Source organism: Aedes albopictus, chromosome 1 (genome assembly GCF_035046485.1).
Source record: "Aedes albopictus strain Foshan chromosome 1, AalbF5, whole genome shotgun sequence".
Classification (NCBI taxonomy): domain Eukaryota; kingdom Metazoa; phylum Arthropoda; class Insecta; order Diptera; family Culicidae; genus Aedes; species Aedes albopictus.
In genome coordinates, this window is record NC_085136.1 from 204,971,784 (window position 1) to 204,991,919 (window position 20,136).

The window sequence follows — 20,136 nt, forward strand, 5'->3', positions numbered from 1 at the left end:
GCGAGCGTGATCCACCCACCAGCAAAGTTTTCCAACGAGTCAAAGAATCCACGGTCATTGGTCATGTGGGCGCTCGCCCCACTGTCCACAATCCACGCGCGCGAGCTCATTTCGTCACCACCGGTAAATGCCACATTTCGTCCCTCACTGTGCACTGCCTTTGCCTTCGGGTTTTCTTTTTCACTTCTAGAGCCGTTTTCTTCTTTCACTGAGGCCCTATATTTCCGGCAATCACGGCGCAGGTGACCCGGCTTCTTACAAAAATGGCACACGCGACTCTCTTTCGACTTTTCCACCGAACGCATCGCTTTCTCCGTTTTCGAGCCGGCACTTTCGCGTTCCAAGCGACGATGGAACTCGTCCATCAATTTCGATTTGACGATGTCAACCGAAATATCGTCATCAGCCCGATTGTCTAAAGCGGTCACAATCCCGTCGAAGGAGGGTGGCAGACTACGCAAAATCATACAGATTTTGGTGTCTTTGTCGAGTTCGGTACCCGCGGCATCTAACCGATCGAAAAGTTCATCGAGTTCCCGCAAGTGTTCTTCGAGATTACCGCGTTCCGATAGATTCGACGCACACAGCTTTTTAAGCAGCGAAACCCGTACCGATCGCGTTGATTTCTGATGGTACGATTTCAGAGAAGCGAACACGTCACGCGCCAAAACACTGTTTTTCACGATGGGCAACTGATTGTCATCAATCGACAAAATGATCGTTGCCTTCGCTCTTCGGTCAGCTTTGACCCACTCATCGTCCAGGAGGTAATCTGCCGGGACGGGTTCTTCCACTACGTGCCACAGGTCCTCCCGCTGTAGCAACATTTCAATTCGCACCTTCCATGTCTGCCAATTGGTGCCGTTCAGTTTTGTTATGGCAAACTTGGCATCCGACATGGTTCTTCTTCTTCTTCGCACACGACACTAGCAAAAACGTTTGCAATCGTAATTGCCCTTCACAGGAGAGCTTTTTCACAGAGCTTTTTCTCCGCCTGCCGCTCGCAAGGCGACACTACGGCGACTTCACACTACCACAGGCAAACACTTTTGTTCTTCGCGATACTCCGACCGACGCCAGCGACCGGATTATTTTCACCGCCGATTCCGTCTCAATTGATCACTTCCTGGGACCATCACCTGATGGCGGGGACCGATAGCAGAGTCACGACGAGTGGACACACAGCGAAGGGGAATCGGATTGAGACCGGCGGAATAATAAACACGCGGAAACTACGGTATAAATGATTTAATAAACGAATAGCGAAAAAAGTACACGTTTGCTCTCGGCGAGTTATTGGCGCGAACTGATGTTCGTTGGTCGGCAGGGTTGCCGTTTATGCTGCGATGTTCAAGGGGTGCGCGGATGTAGCGGAGGGTAATCATCGCTCTCCACAGAGCCAAGGATTGACTCTAGGACCTTATGCATACGAATCAGTCACTAGACCATCAAGCCCATCTCTGGAATTATCATTTAATTTGATCATCGATAAACAATGGTTCGATCTTATTTATATTCGACGTACTCTAATCCTTAAAAATAATAGTACATCCCAAAAATTCCTGGAATTAAAACGCTACCTCGAAAAAACTCATATGAACTCGTTTCGCTCGTTCGCCAGAATTTTAAAGGACGGGAAAAATCAATTCCCCCTAATCCCCAAAGCTGAACATCTCTTTTCCCCTCGTTTTTAAAATCAGAAATAATTTTCGGCGCAAAATTTCAGTTCCGCTCCAGAGGCAACAGCTGGGATTAACCAAAAGTGTGTATGTTTTGCTCGTTTCTAGTCTGGCCGGTTTGGGTTTGGTGCTGCTGCCTCTGCTGTCGTCGTGGCTGGATCCAAAAGTGCTGATGTCGCTTTTCTGCTGCTGCCGTCATAGGAACAAGCCCGAGGAAAGTGACGAGAGGGGTGGCCTACGGACGGGCGATGTGCGACGCAGACAAAAAGCTTCAACATCGTTAGCATTATAGAGTTGCTGCCGTTTGCTGATGCTGTTGCTGCTGCCGCCGGTGTTGTTGGTGATGCTACGTAAGCAACAACAGCAAACGCTCATATGTGAGATAAATAAAAAAGCCACAGACGATTTTTAGAGTCACCGGAAAATGCAACAGGGTGTTTTACTTCTGACGGCGCGGGCTGCATAAGCATCATGGGGAGCCAGGCGTCACAAATGGAGCAGAGCACACCAATGCAGACTGGGGAAAGTCCTGAGCCGGGTCGAGACTCTAGCGCTGGCCAGCTGTAGGATGTTTCAGAGCATCAGCAGCTCATTCTGCAATATGCATATTTCATGGATGCATTGTTTGGAAAATTGGGCGAGGAATGCAAGGTATTCATTCGGAACGATTCCTGTATCGGTTTGCCGTCTGCGACTTCTGCTGTCAGCCACATAGGACGCTTCGGAGGAGGCATTCATATCGGAAGACAGGAAAATGATTCCGATGCTTGGGCAGAAATCTACAGGGGAACGTGTTCTAACCAACTATAGCTATGGAAACCGTCTGGTTTGAAACAGGTAGAAGCAATCGTGGTTACATCTAAAACCGTAATCTTACTAAATGTTGGATGATAATTGTAGAACAATCAGCAACCAGATGCACCTTGCAGGAATGTGTGTGCATATTTTGTTTGTCTTCCGTTTAAGTACTGCTATTAGGATCAACGAGATTTTAGCATCTGCCATACGTGTTCGTGAATTTTAAGTGTAATATGAAAGGTATAAAATATGGATGTTGTATATCAGCAGTGTGGATTCAAATCAGATGTTAGTTTCATGTATGGAAAAAAGGGATGATTTCTAAATACTTATATGTAACAAGTTCAATCCATTGCGGAACAAATCTATCTATATAAATAAAAATGGAATGGTGTTTGTATGTCACGAATAGGCTCGGGGACGGGCCAACGAATCTACACCATTCTTTCAGTGTTTCATTAGTGCAAGTCTCCGACGTGTTCGTACGAAAAAATAATTCGGAAAATCGACCGGGAACCGTGCCGGGAACTAATTTTGTGGGGCATTTTTCTACAGAGCAGCATGTCAAAAAACACAGTAGGCAGGCAGAACGATGTTTGCCAGGAGAGCTAGTAAATATTTAAATTTACATAAAAAAGCGTTAGGCTGATGAAATATTAGTTCCAAAAATTGTTACCTCTGTACCCATAATGACCATAGTGCTCTTTAAGTGCGATAAAGATGTTTGAATTAAGGATTACTAATTATTTGGCACAAAATAAACATGAATATGATCAAGGACCGTTGAAAATCAATCTAGGGTTTAGTCTAACTACGTGCATGGTCATCTTTCTGAGAAAAGATCTTCCTCGACCATTTCTCTTGAGGGAGCCCGGCACCTCAACATTGCTTCCGAACCAATCCGGATACCATTTTGTGGCACGCCTATTGATAAAATACGGTGCTGATCTTCAGTACCACTACGCTGCCCCTATTCGCATAACAGTCCCATGTTTGCTGGGTTTCCTATTCACATGGGACTATTGTGCGAATCGAGGCAGTACGGGGAGTGTCAAAAAGTGTACTACAAGCTTTCCTCTACGCTCCCAGTCTACAGATTCGACGAACATAACGTGGATTATCTGCGCTACGACGCTATCTACACCGATACCTGCGTCTCGAAGTCAAGTACAGATATCGGCCTACTATCAGACCCATCAGGCCAAGCTAGCGGTCCAGGAAATAATTTCCACATCGTACGAGGGCTTTGCAATAGCGAAGATCAACGGGGTGTATTGCTGCAGTTCTTATGCTTCCCCGCAGGTGGCCTATAGACCAATTCTCGTCTAGGCTGGATTCACTATCATGCGCACTAGTGGGATTGAGTGGTGGAGTCGGTGGAGACTTCAACGCCTGGGCGATTGAGTAAGGTAGCCTAGCCCAGAGGTTTTCAGATCGTGCACCGCGGTGCACTTGGTGCACCGCGAGACCTTACCAAGTGCACCGCGCACTTTAAATAATGTGCTTGTATTTCAAAATTTACAACCACATTTAAAAATCTTATGAAATTCAGACGATTGATGATGGAAAAAATCTACCAAGAAGTTCATCACAATTGAGGGGGTTAGAAACAAAGGGGTGTAAGTGAAAAAAAAACCACTTTCGAGTAAATGAGGTTTAAAGTTCTTGACCAATTTCAACATCCCATACAACATGTATGAAGTTTCAAAATCAACCCAATTTTCTTTATTTATTGTAATTTTTCCAATCATCGTAAAAACAATCTTAAAAAAGTTCCTGAAAGCTTGAAATCTGAAGAATTTTGTGATATGCTTGGTTCAAAATCGACAAAACTATCACTAATACCCCTTTGATTCTGGGCCCCTCAATTATAAAAACAATTTTTTCAGCAATTCTTTGAATGCAAAACTTGTCAATTGCTTCACATGAATCTCTGCTAATCTCGGGCAAGTATCATTTGGCCATGTAATTTGCGAAAGTTATTGCCAGTACTGATCTTGGGAATTTATAAACCGACAATAATACCAGAAATCAGCTACAGATAAACGCAGGACTTTACTGGCTTGAGGGTATTTTCAAGTTTCCTTTTAAAAATTTCAAATAAATTGGACAAAAACTTCTCCTGAAATTTGTTTAAGATCCCACAAAGATTTTGTTTAAAAAATCAAAGCATCGTAAAGACATTTGTGCTGGTTGAACAATTATTCCGTTGGAAATGAGCTTAGTTGAGTATTAAATCAAAAAATCAATCAAGTGAAGTGTTTAACTAGTGTTTTTGACAAACTTTCAGCTAAAAAAACCATTGAATTTTTGGCTGGGTGCACCGCGCAGCATTTAATTCTCTAAAAGTGCACCGCAAGGCAAAAGGCCTGAAACGCCTAGCCGATCGATTAACACCAGAGGCTGGGCTTTACTCGAAGCTATCGCAAGGCTGAACGAAGACCCTACAGTAGGAACGGTGCAGGATCCATCATTGATGTGACCTTCTGGAACCCGGGTCTCAACCCTAGCTGGGACTGGAGAGTGGACGATGGATACACGCACGGTGACGCACCATCTAGTGATTCGATATAGGGTGGAACACGGAGGAAAACGGCCACAAGCGAAGATCATCGACCGTCATCAGGGATGGCTGACCTCATGCTTCGATAGGCCAGCATTTGTGGAGCGATTGCTTATTGAGGGTAACACTGACGCCGACGTTCTATCCAGCGATGATCTAGTCGGAACCCTAAACCGCAATGCCTAAACCGCAGTGCTTCTAGAGCCGACCTGCTGAAACCGCAATGCCAAGACGATCGCTACCCAGAATGGACGCAAACCGGTATACTGGTGGTTGGTGTCCATGAATCGCAGAACTTCGCGCATCCTGTTTCAGAGCAAGAATGAAGATGCAAAGAGCTCGCACCGATGAGAGTAGAATGGAGCGAAGTGAGGCATACTGGAACTGAACAAAGAGATTAAGGCGCGTAAGTATGCGTGCTTCAAAAACCGATGCCTACAGAGTAGTCATGACCAAAACGAAGGGCGCATCAGCACCCCCAGAACGCTCCCCCGAGATGCTGAGGAAAATCGTAGAAACGTTGTTCCCGCGCCACGATACAATGCCGTGGGCCTCGTCCTCTATGGCCAGACCGGCGAAAGCAAGGTCGCCCCAGTAACGATCGAGCTCATCGCAATATCTTAAGTTGATCAAGGCTTTATGTCCAGGCGGTATCCCGACAGTAGCCATTAAGACGGCCGCCGAGGCTAGTCCTGACATGTTCAAAATGGCTATGTAGAGTGCCTTTTTTTCTCTGTTCGGAACATAAACCACTGCGACCAAAATTGATCTATTGTGGTATATCCCGTGTCCTTTGTATAGTGCATGTTGTATTACTTTATCGCCATTGAGAAGTTATAAAGTACTCGGTTTTGTTACAGTAGTCATAGGTTCCGCTTTGAATACGCTCCTTTTTCAGTCAAAATCGGAGCCTCTAGCGATAAAGTCAAGAAATGATACCGATATTGACCATGCATCGGAACCCTAGTCCTGTCTGTTTCGAACCAGTAATCACCGAATAAAAGATTAGGAATACTAATCCATTTGTCCTTGTTTCAAGATCTATCTCGGCCACGCCTAAAACCGAGATCAATCACTTTCAACAAGGTGTGAAATTTAATATGGACCAAAGTGTTTTCCTTTGATTACTAAGTTATGCTGTTCCACTAGTTGGAAGCAGTAAGGAGTAGGGTTCGGTTTGGTAGATCTTTCTCCGCAACGCAACCCCCCCCCCCTTCCCCCGTGATCTACTCACGCTACGGGATCCGTTAAAGATCGAGTATATTTTAAACCCCATCAAGCATTCATCCCTCAGCACGGGACTCCTGACACCTTGGATTGGGGTTCCCTGTTTGGTGGACTTTTACCCCCAGAACAGGTGGACCACCTGTTTTGCTATTTTAAACCGGAAACTACACGGGCAGATGTGCCTAGTCAGAGGCGAATTTCCGGAGAGGTGGCAAAGGAAAAGATTGATTCTACTATCCAAACCCGGGAAGCCACCTGGCGACCCGTGTCGGCATACAGAACTATCTGCCTTCTGGACACCACCGGGAAACTACACGGAACGGATCATTCTGTTGATCGACGGTAGATGCTGTTAGGGCTGCAACCGAAACGGCCGAGATAGCACTCCAAAATAAGCGAACGGGAATCCGCGGTCGTCACGCTGGCTGTAAAGAATGCGTTCAACAGCGTCAGCTGGGCCGCCATCGAGTGCGCCATACACCATCTAGGGGTCCCGATTAGCTTATGCCGTATACTGGAGAGCTACTTGTAGCATGGGGTGCTAATCAGTGGCCCCGAGGAAGGCGAGAGGAGCTACAACATCACCGCGGGGGTACCTGAGGGTTCCATCCTGAGTCCGGTACTATGGAACGCGGCGTATGATGGCGTATTGAGGCTCAAACTTCCAGCGGGCGTAAAGCTGTTTCACTTTGCCAATGATATTACCCTCGTGGTATACGGCGAGTCGATAGAGGAAGTGGAACTGACAGCAACTCATGCAATTGGCATAGTGGAGGACTGGATGAGGTCGAGACAGCTGGCTCTCGTGCACCACAAAACGAAGGTGGTGGTGGTAAACATCCGCAAGCCGGAACAACAGGCAGTGGTCACCACAGGCGGGAGCACGATCAACTCTAAGTGCTCACTGAAGCAATTGAGGGTCATGATCGACGATAAGCTGATATTCGGAGGTCACGTGGAATATGCCTACAAAACGGCAAGCATGGCGATAATGGCATTATCAAAGATAATGTCAAAAAGCTCGGCAACAGTCTTGAGTAAGTGTAAGCTGCTTGCGACAGTAGCGGTCTCCATACTACGGTACAGGGGTACCTACATGCCGATGTGCCTTAGGGTGGTCAGCACAAACCGCATGAGCTCAAATGACGCGGTATGCATGCCAGCGAGCATGATGCCCATAGCACTAGTAGTGGTGGCAGATGATGAAGTGTGCTTCGAGTGACGTGTCATAAAAGGTACAAGGCGGATCACCAGAACATTGTCTATGCTGAAGTAGCAAAGGGAATGAGATTCCTCCAGCAAGGGTAGATTGACACACAAGCTCATACCGAACGTGCCTAAATGGACGAGCAGGCCCCATGGCGGAGTGAACTTTTACTTGACATAATTTCTGTCATGTCATGGGTGCTTTAGGTGGTATCTGCACAGATTCGGATATGCAGGCTCCCCCGCATGTCCAAAATTCGCAGACTGCGACGAGATCGCGGAGCATGTGTTCTTTGAATGCCCACGGTTCGTGGAACAAAGGTCGAGTATGCAGGAGAAATGCGGTGGAAATATCACTCCGGACAAATTTGTTGAAAGGATGTGTTATGTGTACGGGGCGGACAAGTGGGATTCCGTTACTTACACTGTCTTCCAAATTGTACTTGAACCACAGAACAAAAAGTTGACCGACCAACAACAAGTTGGTCCCATCCGGGAGTTGGAGCTCAACGAGTAGTCTATAGTACTAGCTGTTTACTGTTAGCGCCAAAAAACAAACTCTCAGCAATTGAACTTCCGAATCTTCCACGCACACTGACTGGTAGCTGTTCCCTGAACTTCCTTCAAACACCCACTTGCATGAAAGTTTGACAAAAACTTAAGTTACTTTGGATAGATCTTCCAAAATGCTGTTCAAAATGCGAATGATTTTCTATTGCAAACATTTTAACAATTCCCAGCGGCTTTCAGGATTGTTTCAGGAAATTTCAGGAACACTCCCGTGGGTCCCAGGCGCCTGTGGATTTCAGGGGGTTCCAAATGGGGTACCTGAAGGCATCAAGTATCCGGGGATTTCTTGAAATGCCCCTGAAATGACCTCCTGAGACCCCTTCAGAAAAACCCTTCAACTCCAAGGAACGCCCCTTAAATGCCTTGAAACGCTCTTAAACGCCATATTCCCATTAAAACGCCCTTGATATCTTCGTAATAAATTTGAAGTGACCCTGAAATCCTTTGAAACGCCCCTAAAATGCTTCAGATATATTTTGACCTCCCTTTAAACCCCCTTAAATCACCCCTGAAATGCTATCAAACGCCCCTGGGACCTCTCGAAACGCCTATTAAACTCTCTGCAACTCTCCGACATGCATTGAAAGGAATTAGAAACCCCTTGTAATGCCCCTAAAAGACTGAAATACCCGTAATCCCACTGAAACGCTAACATAACCTGTCGGAATGAAAAGCCTTGAAAGGCACTTCAAATATCCTTGAATAACGCTCTGAAACATCCATGGGGTCCCTTGAAACACTTTTTTTCTGGACTATCTGGGAACTTCCTGGAAACCCTTCGGCCGCATCTCAAATGCCCAGGAGCAAGACCTGTTCTCGCGATCTAAGCTTCCTTATCAAACCCAGATTTAATTTATGCACAAAATTTCCCCTTTTCATGATCTCGTTGCTATATACACCCTCACCCTATAGCATAAACAGAGGTTCCAGTTAACTGCACATTTAAATCCTTCTAGAAGCAGTGGAATTTTTTATACATATTGCATATCAGATGAACATCTTAAGCCTCAAGCCAGCACAGACAACTCAACAACAAATAAATGTTTCATCTATTAGCAATCAATTTTGCTTGTTATCAATCGTGAGTATGCATCATTAGGTAGGTAGGTACTCTGATAAAAGATGGAAAACAAATCAACCTGATTCTAACATGATGGTGGTGGTTGCATATGAATATATGCATCGTATGAGACCTATTGTGAGTTGTGATGCAAGAAATTGTGACGAATAAAGCACCCGAGAATATCTAACAAGCGAAATGTAGGACCCAGACAGCCGCAGCGTGGGTACAGCAAGAAGATGCTGAGGGTGACGGGTTCGATTCCCGGTCGGTCTAGGAACTTTTCGTATCGGGAATTTCCTTGACTTTTTTGGAATAAAGTTTCTTCGTACCTGCCACACGTGCAAAATAATGATTCGCTGAGGAAGCTCTCAGTTTATAACTGTAGAAATACTCATAGAATACTGAGAAGCAGGCTTTGCCCTAGTTTTGACGTTACGCCAAGAAAAGGAGGAGGACGAACAATCGAAATATTATCACATTTATACATATCACACCACATCAGCCACCACCAGCAGCAGTTGCAATCATCGTGAGTCGCATATCGAACAACTGTGCATTGATTTGCAACTAAATTTGATAACACTATTATTTGTTCCGGTAGGATGCACACGCGCGCATCGCGCATGCAGCAATGCTTCTGTTAACATCAGCGATACCTCTGTACTCCTAGCAGGAAAACAGTTTTGCATCTCACAGTGCAAGTGCAGTAGTGTGTTGCTCGCCTGCGTTTGTCAGATCGTAAAAGCTGAAATCTGTCGCATTTTAACACGTGTGCTGTTGATGCCTTGCAAGGCATGATCAATGACATCCATTTCGACGGCCCACCATATTTCACTCAGCGCTCAGATCGACATAGGTAGGGTAAACAGGTATAATATGCCCCCCCCCCCCTAAGCAGAAATGGCAATACATCTGAAACTGGCGCCTTATTGCATCTATTGTTCACTGCAAATCGTTGTTACTAAAGTTAGTGAAGTGTTGCATGCGAACTTTGCATTTGGAGGTGACTATGGAAGCTTTGAAACGTTTTTCGAAAACGTTCCAAAATTTGCCTTTTCAAAACAAACGGGGCAATATGCCCCATCAAAAGAAAAACGTCCAGCCCCGTGATAAAACTGTCCCAAAGGATAATTCCACCACATGCTTATCCACTGAGGGTCTTTCAACAAGTGCTTAACTGCATAAAAGTTGCAAAGTAACACAAGTGAACATAACTAGCTTCGTTTACAAAGAAGTCAGCTCACAAGAGGTAAAATATTACGCCAAAAGCCTCGATTTCAGACTTTTTGATATTTTTATTGCTTTTCTGTACCAATCCACTAACGGACAAGCTTGATGGCAATAATTCTTCAATATTTGAGATTTCTAATCGATCACGCATGCGAAAAGCGCTTGAATGGCTAGAAAATGAAGAGGGGAGTTTTGCCCCGGTGGGGCGCATTATACCCTTTTACCCTACATACATACGAATAGGATTGAATATTTCGTTCAAAATTTGTTCGCACGGGAGTGGGACAACTTCTGTTATACATGCGTTTTCGGATAATTTGGTGATGACACGCGCTAGACTGCAAAATTTTTGAGTTATTGCTATTGCTGAACAAGTTTCTAGTTGGGAAATATACTGAAAGAGGTGTGAAAATATTTTAATATATTTCAGGTCTTCTCCGAAGATATGCCGGATATAGTCTAACTTTTTCTTTTAATTTAGTCTACCATTTCGTAATGATAATTGAATTGTTAAAATTTTGCTTGTTCATATTGGGGAGCCGGGATTCTTCTATATTTTTGTAATGTTTAATATTGGGCGATATCGCTGCTGGATGTCCTACAGATGTACAGGGGATGGCCAAAATGTTTGGGATAGGCAACTTTTTTTTCTCTCACAAAAAAGTTCAATATGCTATAACTTTTCATAGAGCGCATCAAAAAATCTCAAATTTTGACTGTTTGTCAACCTACTATATGTGCATGATTGGTACAAATTTGGGCTCGATTGATTAATATTTCGCAAAGTTAGAACCGTTCGGGTAAAACACTATTTTTTAGACAACTCATTTTTTAGCTGTCATATCTCGGAAACCAGTGAACCGAATTGAATGAAATTTTGAACGTACACTAACAATATGTAAATGCTTAACAAACTATTAAAACATAGGTACTTTTTAAACGTTGAAAAAAGTTATCATGGATTGACACTTTTTGGATTTTTCTCGAAAAAATGTAATTTTTTTACATCAATGTCAATAAATTTTAGTGTTGATATTCAAAGATTTTCCACTTCTGTTCTCAAATTATCTCTTATTAGATACATTAGAGCCTATTTAGATTGAAGGAAGATCACATTTAATAATTTTTGTGTGGTATTGTAAATATGACTTATTTTCCTCTATATGGGTAAAAGTTTTAATCCGGTATAACTTAATTCGCCATGAGAAAATATTACATTTTATCACGTCGTATTAAGTATCAATATATTGTTGATAAACGTTAAAAAATTCATTCAATTCGGTTCACTGGTTTCTGAGATATGACAGTTTAAAAATGAGTTGTCTGAAAAATAGTGTTTTACCCGAACGGTTCTAACTTTGCGAAAAATTATTCAATCGAGCCCAATTTTGTACCAATCATGCACATATAACAGGTTGATAAACAGTCAAAATTTGAGATTTTTTGATGCACTCTATGAAAAGTTACAGCATGTTGAATTTTTTTTGTGGGAGAAAAAAAGTGTCTGACAGTTCTCAAACTGTTAGCTGTCGAAAGCAGGTACGCTACAGTAACCGTGCTATCAGTTCAGTTGGTAGCAATTTGAAATGTTTAATTTTATAGTAGTTTTTTTATAGCACATTTGAATGGAAATATTTCACACAACGTAGGGTAAAACTAGAACGAAATAGAATAAAATTAGTCAGTAAGAATCGAACCTTCGAGAAATAAAGTTCTTTCCTCCAAAAGCGAAATAAAGTGATCAAAAGTGAACAAAAGTAGTAGTTTTTTGTATGGTGAACTCTTGTGTTGCCAAGTTCCGCCGATAGTGACCGGCCCCGGTAGTGTTCTGCCCGTGTGTGATACCAATCCCAGCCGGAAGCCACGATCCTGCCCTATCATCTTGGTGCCGTGACCAGGATCAGGTTTCCTCCCAGAATTCCCGCCATCGCATAACGGACATCGACGCTATCTACCGCCATCGTTCCGCACCATTGTGTGCCCCAAGGGTATTCACAAGATCGCCATCTTCCCCGGAGCCTTTTGTACTCCGACGCCATCGAGAAGCTTCTCCGGAGTTCCCGCTTGAATTTTGATACAAGGCCTAATCTAATTAGGCACTCGGTACGTATAATTCCGAAGTGCGCAGAAGTTTACCGCGGGTGCCTTGAGATTTTTTCCTCTTTTTCTCCAACCACGTGTCCGATCCGGAGAATCTCGAACCTTCTGGAAGTGTGATCAACAGTTAACTGCTACCGCTAGCAAGTGACCTACGCCATTGCCAACCGTCAACCGAGTATCAACCGTGAAACCAAATCGCCGAATCCGCAAGCCAACTGCCGTTTTTGAATAAAATACAAGGCTCAAAACTAGCCTTAAGAAGGTTAGTACCGCTCCAAATCCTCTACTCCGTTTGTCCGGCTCTACCGGGTCTTTCTCTGTATCATCCTATCCAGTGCGACCAACGATAACCTGCCTCCGCAATGGCGGACGATCGCTCGAGGCAACAGCTCATCAACCGCCGTACGACCCTTATCGCAGCACTGGGACGAGCCGAGCAGTTCGTCGAGAAGTACGAGGCGGAACGGGACCAAGGCCAGGTGAAACTGCGACTCGAGAACCTCGATACCGTGTGGATGGGACTGGAGGATGTGCAGACCCAGCTCGAGGACATGGAAGTAACCAATCAAGGTATGGCACAGAACCTAGCTTTCCGTTCCCACAACGAAACCCGCTACTTCCAAATCAAGGCTGCTCTCCAATCTTTCCTCCCCAATGTACCTACATCTACTAGCGCAATTCCCCAACCGTCTCTCTCCGGGCTCTCCGGTATCAAGTTGCCAACCATCACCTTGCCGGAATTCGACGGTGACTATAACAATTGGCTAGCATTCCACGACACTTTCGTTGCCCTCATTCATTCTAATCCCGAAGTTCACGACATTCAGAAATTCCACTACCTTCGCGCTGCTCTGAAAGGGGAAGCAGCTCAACTCATTGAGTCGATCGGTATCAGCTCCGCCAACTACACCATTGCATGGCAAACACTCGTCTCTCGCTATGCTAACGACTACCTTCTGAAGAAACGTCACCTACAAGCCCTTCTCGACTGCCCCCGAATGAAGAAAGAATCCGCCGCCGCACTGCATTCCGTCGTTGACGAGTATGAGCGCCACACCAAAACCCTCCGCCAACTTGGTGAGCCAATCGACTCGTGGAGCACTATGTTGGAGCGTCTTCTATGCCTCCGACTCGACGACGCTACACAAAAAGCTTGGGAAGACTTCGCTACAACCACCGATAACCCCAACTATTCTTGTCTTATCGAGTTCCTCCAACGTCGCATCAGGGTGCTGGAATCCATGTCTGTGAACCACCAAGCACAGCCAGCATCGAATCACCAACCACCAATGTTTCGTCGTCAATCGTTCCACAAAACCGTTTCCCATGCTGTAACCGAAGCCACTCCTCGAAAATGCCACTCCTGCGATCAACATCACCCACTGTTCCAATGCCCTAAATTCGAGAAAATGTCCACTGCCGAACGACTGCAAGTTGTGAATGAACATCATCTCTGTCTCAATTGTTTTCGCCAAGACCACCTCGCTCGCAATTGTCAGTCGAAATTCTCCTGCCGTCACTGCAAAAAACGACACCATTCATTGCTCCACCCCGGCTACCACCCACTCTACACCGATCAATCGTCTACCTCGTCTAACACAGCATCATGCTCAACGAAGCCCATCACGAAGCAGGTAGCCATAACAAACAACAGCAAACGATCACCCACATCCACGAATGCTGTCACTACTCAGACAACCAATTCGTCCCAAACATCGAACGCGAATGTTTTGTTGTCGACGGTCGTGTTGATGGTAATTGATTGCAATGGGCAAGCGCATCCCGCCCGAGCATTATTGGATAATGGCTCGCAATCCAATATTATCAGCGATCGGCTATGCCAACTTCTACGACTGAAGCGGAGAAAGATCAGCATCCCTGTGTTCGGTGTCGGTGAGTCCTCCTCCAACGTGAACCACTCCGTCAGTGCCACCATCCGATCGCGAACCTCGAACTTCGAAATCGGATTAGATTTTCTGGTCATGCCCCGTATTACGATTGACTTGCCTGTGGTTTCCTCTTCTGCCGATGACTGGCATGCCCCCAAAGATCTGTCCCTAGCCGACCCCACCTTCAACAAGACCGGCGCTATCGATATGCTACTCGGAGCCGAGCACTTTTTCACCTACATTAACCCTGGTACCCGAGTCGAAGAAGGTGAAAATCCCGTCCTTGTCGAAAGCGTTTTCGGTTGGATTGTGACCGGTAGAAACCAAAAACCCCTCACATTGCCCCCCGTAGCTTGCCACGTCTCACTTTCCGATCCCCTCCAAGAAGCACTGGAACGCTTTTGGCGCATCGAAGAAGTGGAAAATCAACCAAGCTACTCCGTGGAAGAACAGCAGTGTGAATCTCACTATTCCTCCCACGTTTCCCGCACTCCCGAGGGAAGATATGTGGTCCGTCTGCCTCGCCATCCGAACTTCGACCACATGCTTGGTGAATCGAAATCCGCGGCCCTTCGTCGTTTTCATTGCCTTGAGAAACGGCTGAGCAGAGAGCCGCATCTGAAAGAAGAATACCACACCTTCCTGGAAGAGTATCTTCTCCTTGGCCACATGAGACTTGTCCCACCAAGCGAACCAGAACCGCAACAGGTCCACTACTTACCTCACCATGCTGTCCTAAAAGAGGCCAGTACTACCACGAAAGTCCGTGTGGTATTTGATGGATCAGCCAAAACTTCCACCGGATATTCCCTTAATGATGCCCTCCAAGTTGGTCCGATCGTTCAGGACGAATTACTGACCCTCGTTCTCCGTTTCCGGAAATATCCCGTTGCCCTAGTAGCGGACATTGCAAAAATGTACCGGCAAGTTTTACTTCACCCTGACGATACTCCACTGCAACGGATTCTCTGGAGATTTGATCCAAACGACCCCATCGATACCTATGAGTTGGCCACAGTTACTTACGGGCTGGCGCCATCGTCATTCCTGGCCACCCGTACCTTGCAGCAGCTGGCTACAGACGAGGGAGATGCCTACCCACTTGGTAGACCGGCACTCAAGAAAGGATTTTACGTGGACGACTACATAGGGGGAGCAAACACAGAGGAAGAGGCAATCCAAACCCGAGAGGAACTGGACGAGCTGCTGGCAAAAGGCGGATTCCAACTGCGAAAGTGGACATCGAACAACCCAAATGTGCTGAAGGGACTGGATCCGTCACAAATTGGTACTCAGCCAACCCTAAAGTTCGACAACAACGAATGTACCAAGGCGCTGGGAGTGAGCTGGGAACCCGGAACCGATCAGCTGCGCTTCGACTCCACTCCTGATATCAGCAGCGGCCCACCCACGAAAAGATCGATTCTGTCTGCAGTATCCAAACATTTCGATCCACTGGGGCTTACTGCACCTGTCATCATACGGGCAAAAATCCTACTACAGGAGCTCTGGCTGCAACCCTGCGGCTGGGACGAGGAAGTTTCCGATACCATACGAGCGAAGTGGGACAGCTACCGTATCGAATTGCCTAGAATATCCTCCTACCGAACTGACCGTTATGCCCTCCTACCGAATTCCACCGTCCAATTGCATACGTTCGCGGATGCATCCCAGCAAGCTTACGGCGCTTGCATATATGCTCGATCCACCGATACCGAGGGCAGAACTAAGGTTCAATTAATGGCTTCGAAATCGAGGGTAGCACCACTAAAACGAATTTCTCTCCCCCGTCTGGAACTGTCTGCTGCCGTCATCGCTGCACGATTGCACCAGAAGGTTGTCGTTGCACTCGATATGCCAATCTCCGAATCGCATTTCTGGTCTGATTCTACCGTCACTCTGGAATGGTTGCGTTCACCCCCGTATACCTGGAACACCTTCGTTGCGAACAGGGTCTCGGAAATACAAAACATCACCCAGGGATGTCGTTGGCATCACGTCGCCGGTTAACACAATCCTGCGGACCTCATCACCAGAGGGATGAAGGTGAACGACTTTCTCGGCAGTGAACTGTGGCATCGTGGACCATCGTGGCTCGAACAACCTGAAACTGAGTGGCCTGTAACAGCGAAGCAACAGAATACACCTGAAGATGTCCTAGAACGGCGAAAGATGGTGGCGGCGATCCAAAACAAACCCGAAGCGAACCCAATCTTCAGCACGTCATCCTCCTACAACCGTTTGACTCGAGTGATAGCATATTGTATTCGCTTCATCAACGCCTGTCGTCGCAAAACGTCAACGTCGTCACAACCCGAGTTGGAATCGATTACAAAATCGATCACTGTGGATGAAATGTCGATAGCCCGAATGCGTCTGATAAAATTAGCCCAAGCCGATGCATTCACAGAGGAGATAAGGTACTTGGGGAAGGGGAAGTCAGTATCCAAACACTCAACTTTGCGCCTTTTGAGTCCTTTCGTTGACTCGGACGGAATCCTAAGAGTCGGTGGTAGATTGCGCCTCTCCGAGCAGCCTTACTTGTCCAAACATCCCATCCTCCTTCCCAGTTCCCATCCACTTACACGGTTAGTTGCCAAACATTACCACCTGCGACTATTCCACGGTGGCGGCCGTGTGACTCTAGCAGCCATCCGTCAAGAATATTGGCCCATACAAGGTCGACGAGTAGTCAACAGCGTCATGCGAAACTGCTTCCGATGCGCTCGTGCCTCTCCCGTTCCCGCCAGGCAGCAGATTGGGCAGCTGCCCATACAGAGAATAACTCCAAGTCGTCCGTTCTCCGTCACCGGCATTGACTACGCCGGACCAGTATACATCAGAGCGATCCACAAACGAGCGTCTCCAACCAAGGCCTACATTAGCGTGTTTGTCTGCTTCGCCACAAAAGCAGTGCACCTGGAGCTTGTGAGCGATTTATCTACCCCAGCTTTCATCACCGCACTTCGAAGATTCATCGCTCGTCGAGGTTGTCCGGCACATATCCATTCCGATAACGGAAAAAAAACTTCGAATGTGCTCGCAACGAACTTCGCGAACTGTACCAGCTGCTACAGGAGGAAGAATCATCCGGAGATGTGGCCACCTACTGTGCGAATCAGGGCATCCAATGGCACATGACTCCTCCGAAAGCTCCACACTTTGGTGGATTGTGGGAGGCGGCAGTTAAAGTCGCGAAGAAACATTTGCACCGACAGTTCGGCGACTCAAGGCTGTCCTTTGAAGAAATGACAACAGCGCTAGCAGAAATCGAGTCGTCAATGAACTCCCGTCCGTTGATACCGCTCACCGAGGATCCGAATGACTTGGCCGTCCTCACGCCGGCACACTTCCTCATCGGGACTACGGCAACCGCTCTCCCTGAAGACGACTGTAGTCATACTCCCATCAACCGGCTGGATCATTATCGGAGGCTACGTCATCGCATCCAACAATTCTGGCATCAATGGCAGGCTGAGTATCTGCAAGAGCTGCAGAAGGAAACCAAACAAATCATCCCGAACACCGAAATACAACCTGGAAGAATGGTCGTCGTGGTCGATGAGTTTCTCGCTCCTGTGAAGTGGCCGTTAGCGAGAATCGTCGATGTCATCCCTGGACCAGATGGGCTCATCCGAGTCGTGGATCTACAAACCAGCAGAGGGATTATCCGTCGGCCAGTAACGAAAATTTGCCTGCTACCCCTGGAATGTCCTAAAGAAATCTAAAAATGTTAAAAGTTTATTGTCAACAATTGTTTCAAGCTCATTGAATTCGTAAGATTAAGTTTGTAGTAGTTGTGTAACCTCAAAATGGCGAGAAATCACCCAACACGCTCTGCACTATCAAACAGGTCTTACCCGTACCACTGCTAGACAACGAAAGTGGCGATGGTTTGAGTGGTGCTCCGCATCACGCAATCGAGCGTGCCATTCTCGAGGTGGTAACGCATGAACTGTTAGCAGTCGCCCTATGCAGTATAACAGTATAACATAGAGGCGTAACAGGCATTACTGACAGAGTTGCCGATATTATCTTTTAACACCACACATTCCCCTCCTTCTCCAAAAAAAATAAAGAGAAAAAAAATATTTTTCATATCGCTTAAAGCGTTAATCTTCAATTTCCTGTACAATATTAAATAATATTTAATAGTCAAAAACCAAATTTATTCATAACTAGTGTTTCCGTGTAGTAGGTAGATTCTACAACTCGCGCTTCACACTTAGCTTCACACCCCGACAGTCAAAACAATTTCGATGTTGACGTTGACTGTTCAGCTGACGCACACACACCTCTGTCACCTAGAACTGTCTCACCACCATTCATCGCAGCAGCCTCAGCAGCACGCAGTTTCAACGGATTTTCCCTCTAACGCATCCGAAACAACTAGGAAAAATGAATTTTCCCCAATCTTTTCCATCCTGCAAACAAAAGGAACGCTTCTGTGGACGACCGAAGGATCATGGGAACGAGATTCTTGATTAAATTCCGGCATGGCAACATAGAAAGCGGAAAACAACCGAAGATTTTGGGTGAGATTTTCGTTTATTTGTTTTTTTTTGTTTGCGTTGTTTCTGCACGCAAATTCCGCCTAGTTTCTATCAATTTTCTGAGCTCTACTTACGCAAATCTGCATTTTCAGTCACATGCACGTAGTTCTTGAGGTATCCTGGAGCCCGTTTCTCTCGCATTGAGCGACGGCCCGAGGCTGGAACTTCGTCGTCCTTGCGGATTGTGGAATGACGCCTTGCTGTTTCATCCACTCCGGTTTTCGAATCAGCTGCATCATTGGGATGTCTCCAGGCAACCACTCGCTTGGTCTGAGATACATGTCTCTTGAGGATTTGTCCGTTTTCGTCGATCAGGACAAGCATTCCGTTTTGTTCTTCTCGAACGGTGTACCTCCGAGGATCAAATCGAGGTTCCGCTTTTGCACGGCTCTGGCGTTCAACTAAAACCGTATCTCCAGGTTTAATTCTGCACAAACGAGCTCCCCGTCTTTGATCTTCCCGGTCCTTGGAGTTCAACTTAGATTCCTTGTCCCTGGTGTCCAAGAGTTCGTCATCAATCTCTACCTTTCCTCGACGTAATAGAGGCAAACCACGTCTTATCCTACGCCCCATTAGAACCTCTTCCGGGGGCAACTTGATAATGGAGTGGGCACCAGCGTTGTACGCTTGAACTGCAGAGTTAAGTTCCTCAGTGTAATTCGTCCCACTAGAAGCTGCGGCCGTCATGGCTTTGTTGACCAGCTTCATACAGCTTTCAGCCAATCCGTTCTGTTGTGGGTGTAGGGGGGTGGAGAAAATAACGTTAATTCCGCGCTCGATGCAATATTGCTTATACTCATCCCCGTTAAATGGGGGGCCGTTATCGGACTTAATGCTTTGCGGAAAACCTTCTTTCTCAAATACAGTGTCCAGCACTCGCCTAGTGTTTTCAAAACTGGTAGATTTTACGGGCTTGGCGATGATATAGCGTAACCGATAGTCGACAATTACCAAGATGGAAACTCCCCCGTATTTCATGTATGGTCCGTTGAAATCTACCGCGATTGTTTCCCACACTGATTTTGGTGCCAAACTCGCTTCATCGGAGTGGTTTTTTCAGGTTTTCCGTTCATTGCACACACCGCGCAAGAATCCACCCATGCTTCCGCTTCTTTTGCCATGCCAGGCCACCAAACGCGCTCTCTCAGAATGCTTTTCAGTTTTGCTTTTGATGGGTGTCCTTCATGCGCAATGGAAAGTGTCTTTTGACGAAGATTCTCCGGGATAACAGCACAGCCGGTCTTAATCAGCATTCCAT

General features: G+C 46.2%; 2 protein-coding genes across 2 annotated transcripts in view; both read left to right on the top strand.

Annotated features, from left to right (window-relative positions):
- The window catches only part of LOC109431943 (tyrosine-protein phosphatase 99A), a 586,380-nt gene that overhangs the window by 182,178 nt on the left and 384,066 nt on the right, over nt 1-20,136 (top strand). The window lies entirely within an intron of this gene.
- Nucleotides 10,942-17,331, top strand: LOC134285437 (uncharacterized). The gene is made up of 2 exons (XM_062846148.1): nt 10,942-12,439; nt 12,529-17,331. The coding sequence occupies exon 2, from the start codon at nt 12,799-12,801 to the stop codon at nt 16,333-16,335; it is 3,537 nt and encodes a 1,178-aa protein (XP_062702132.1). The 5' UTR covers nt 10,942-12,439; nt 12,529-12,798; the 3' UTR covers nt 16,336-17,331.

What these genes read in the sequence shown, in the direction of transcription:
- LOC134285437 (XM_062846148.1), top strand. Translation starts at nt 12,799, where the DNA reads ATGGCGGACGATCGCTCGAGGCAACAGCTCATCAACCGCCGTACGACC.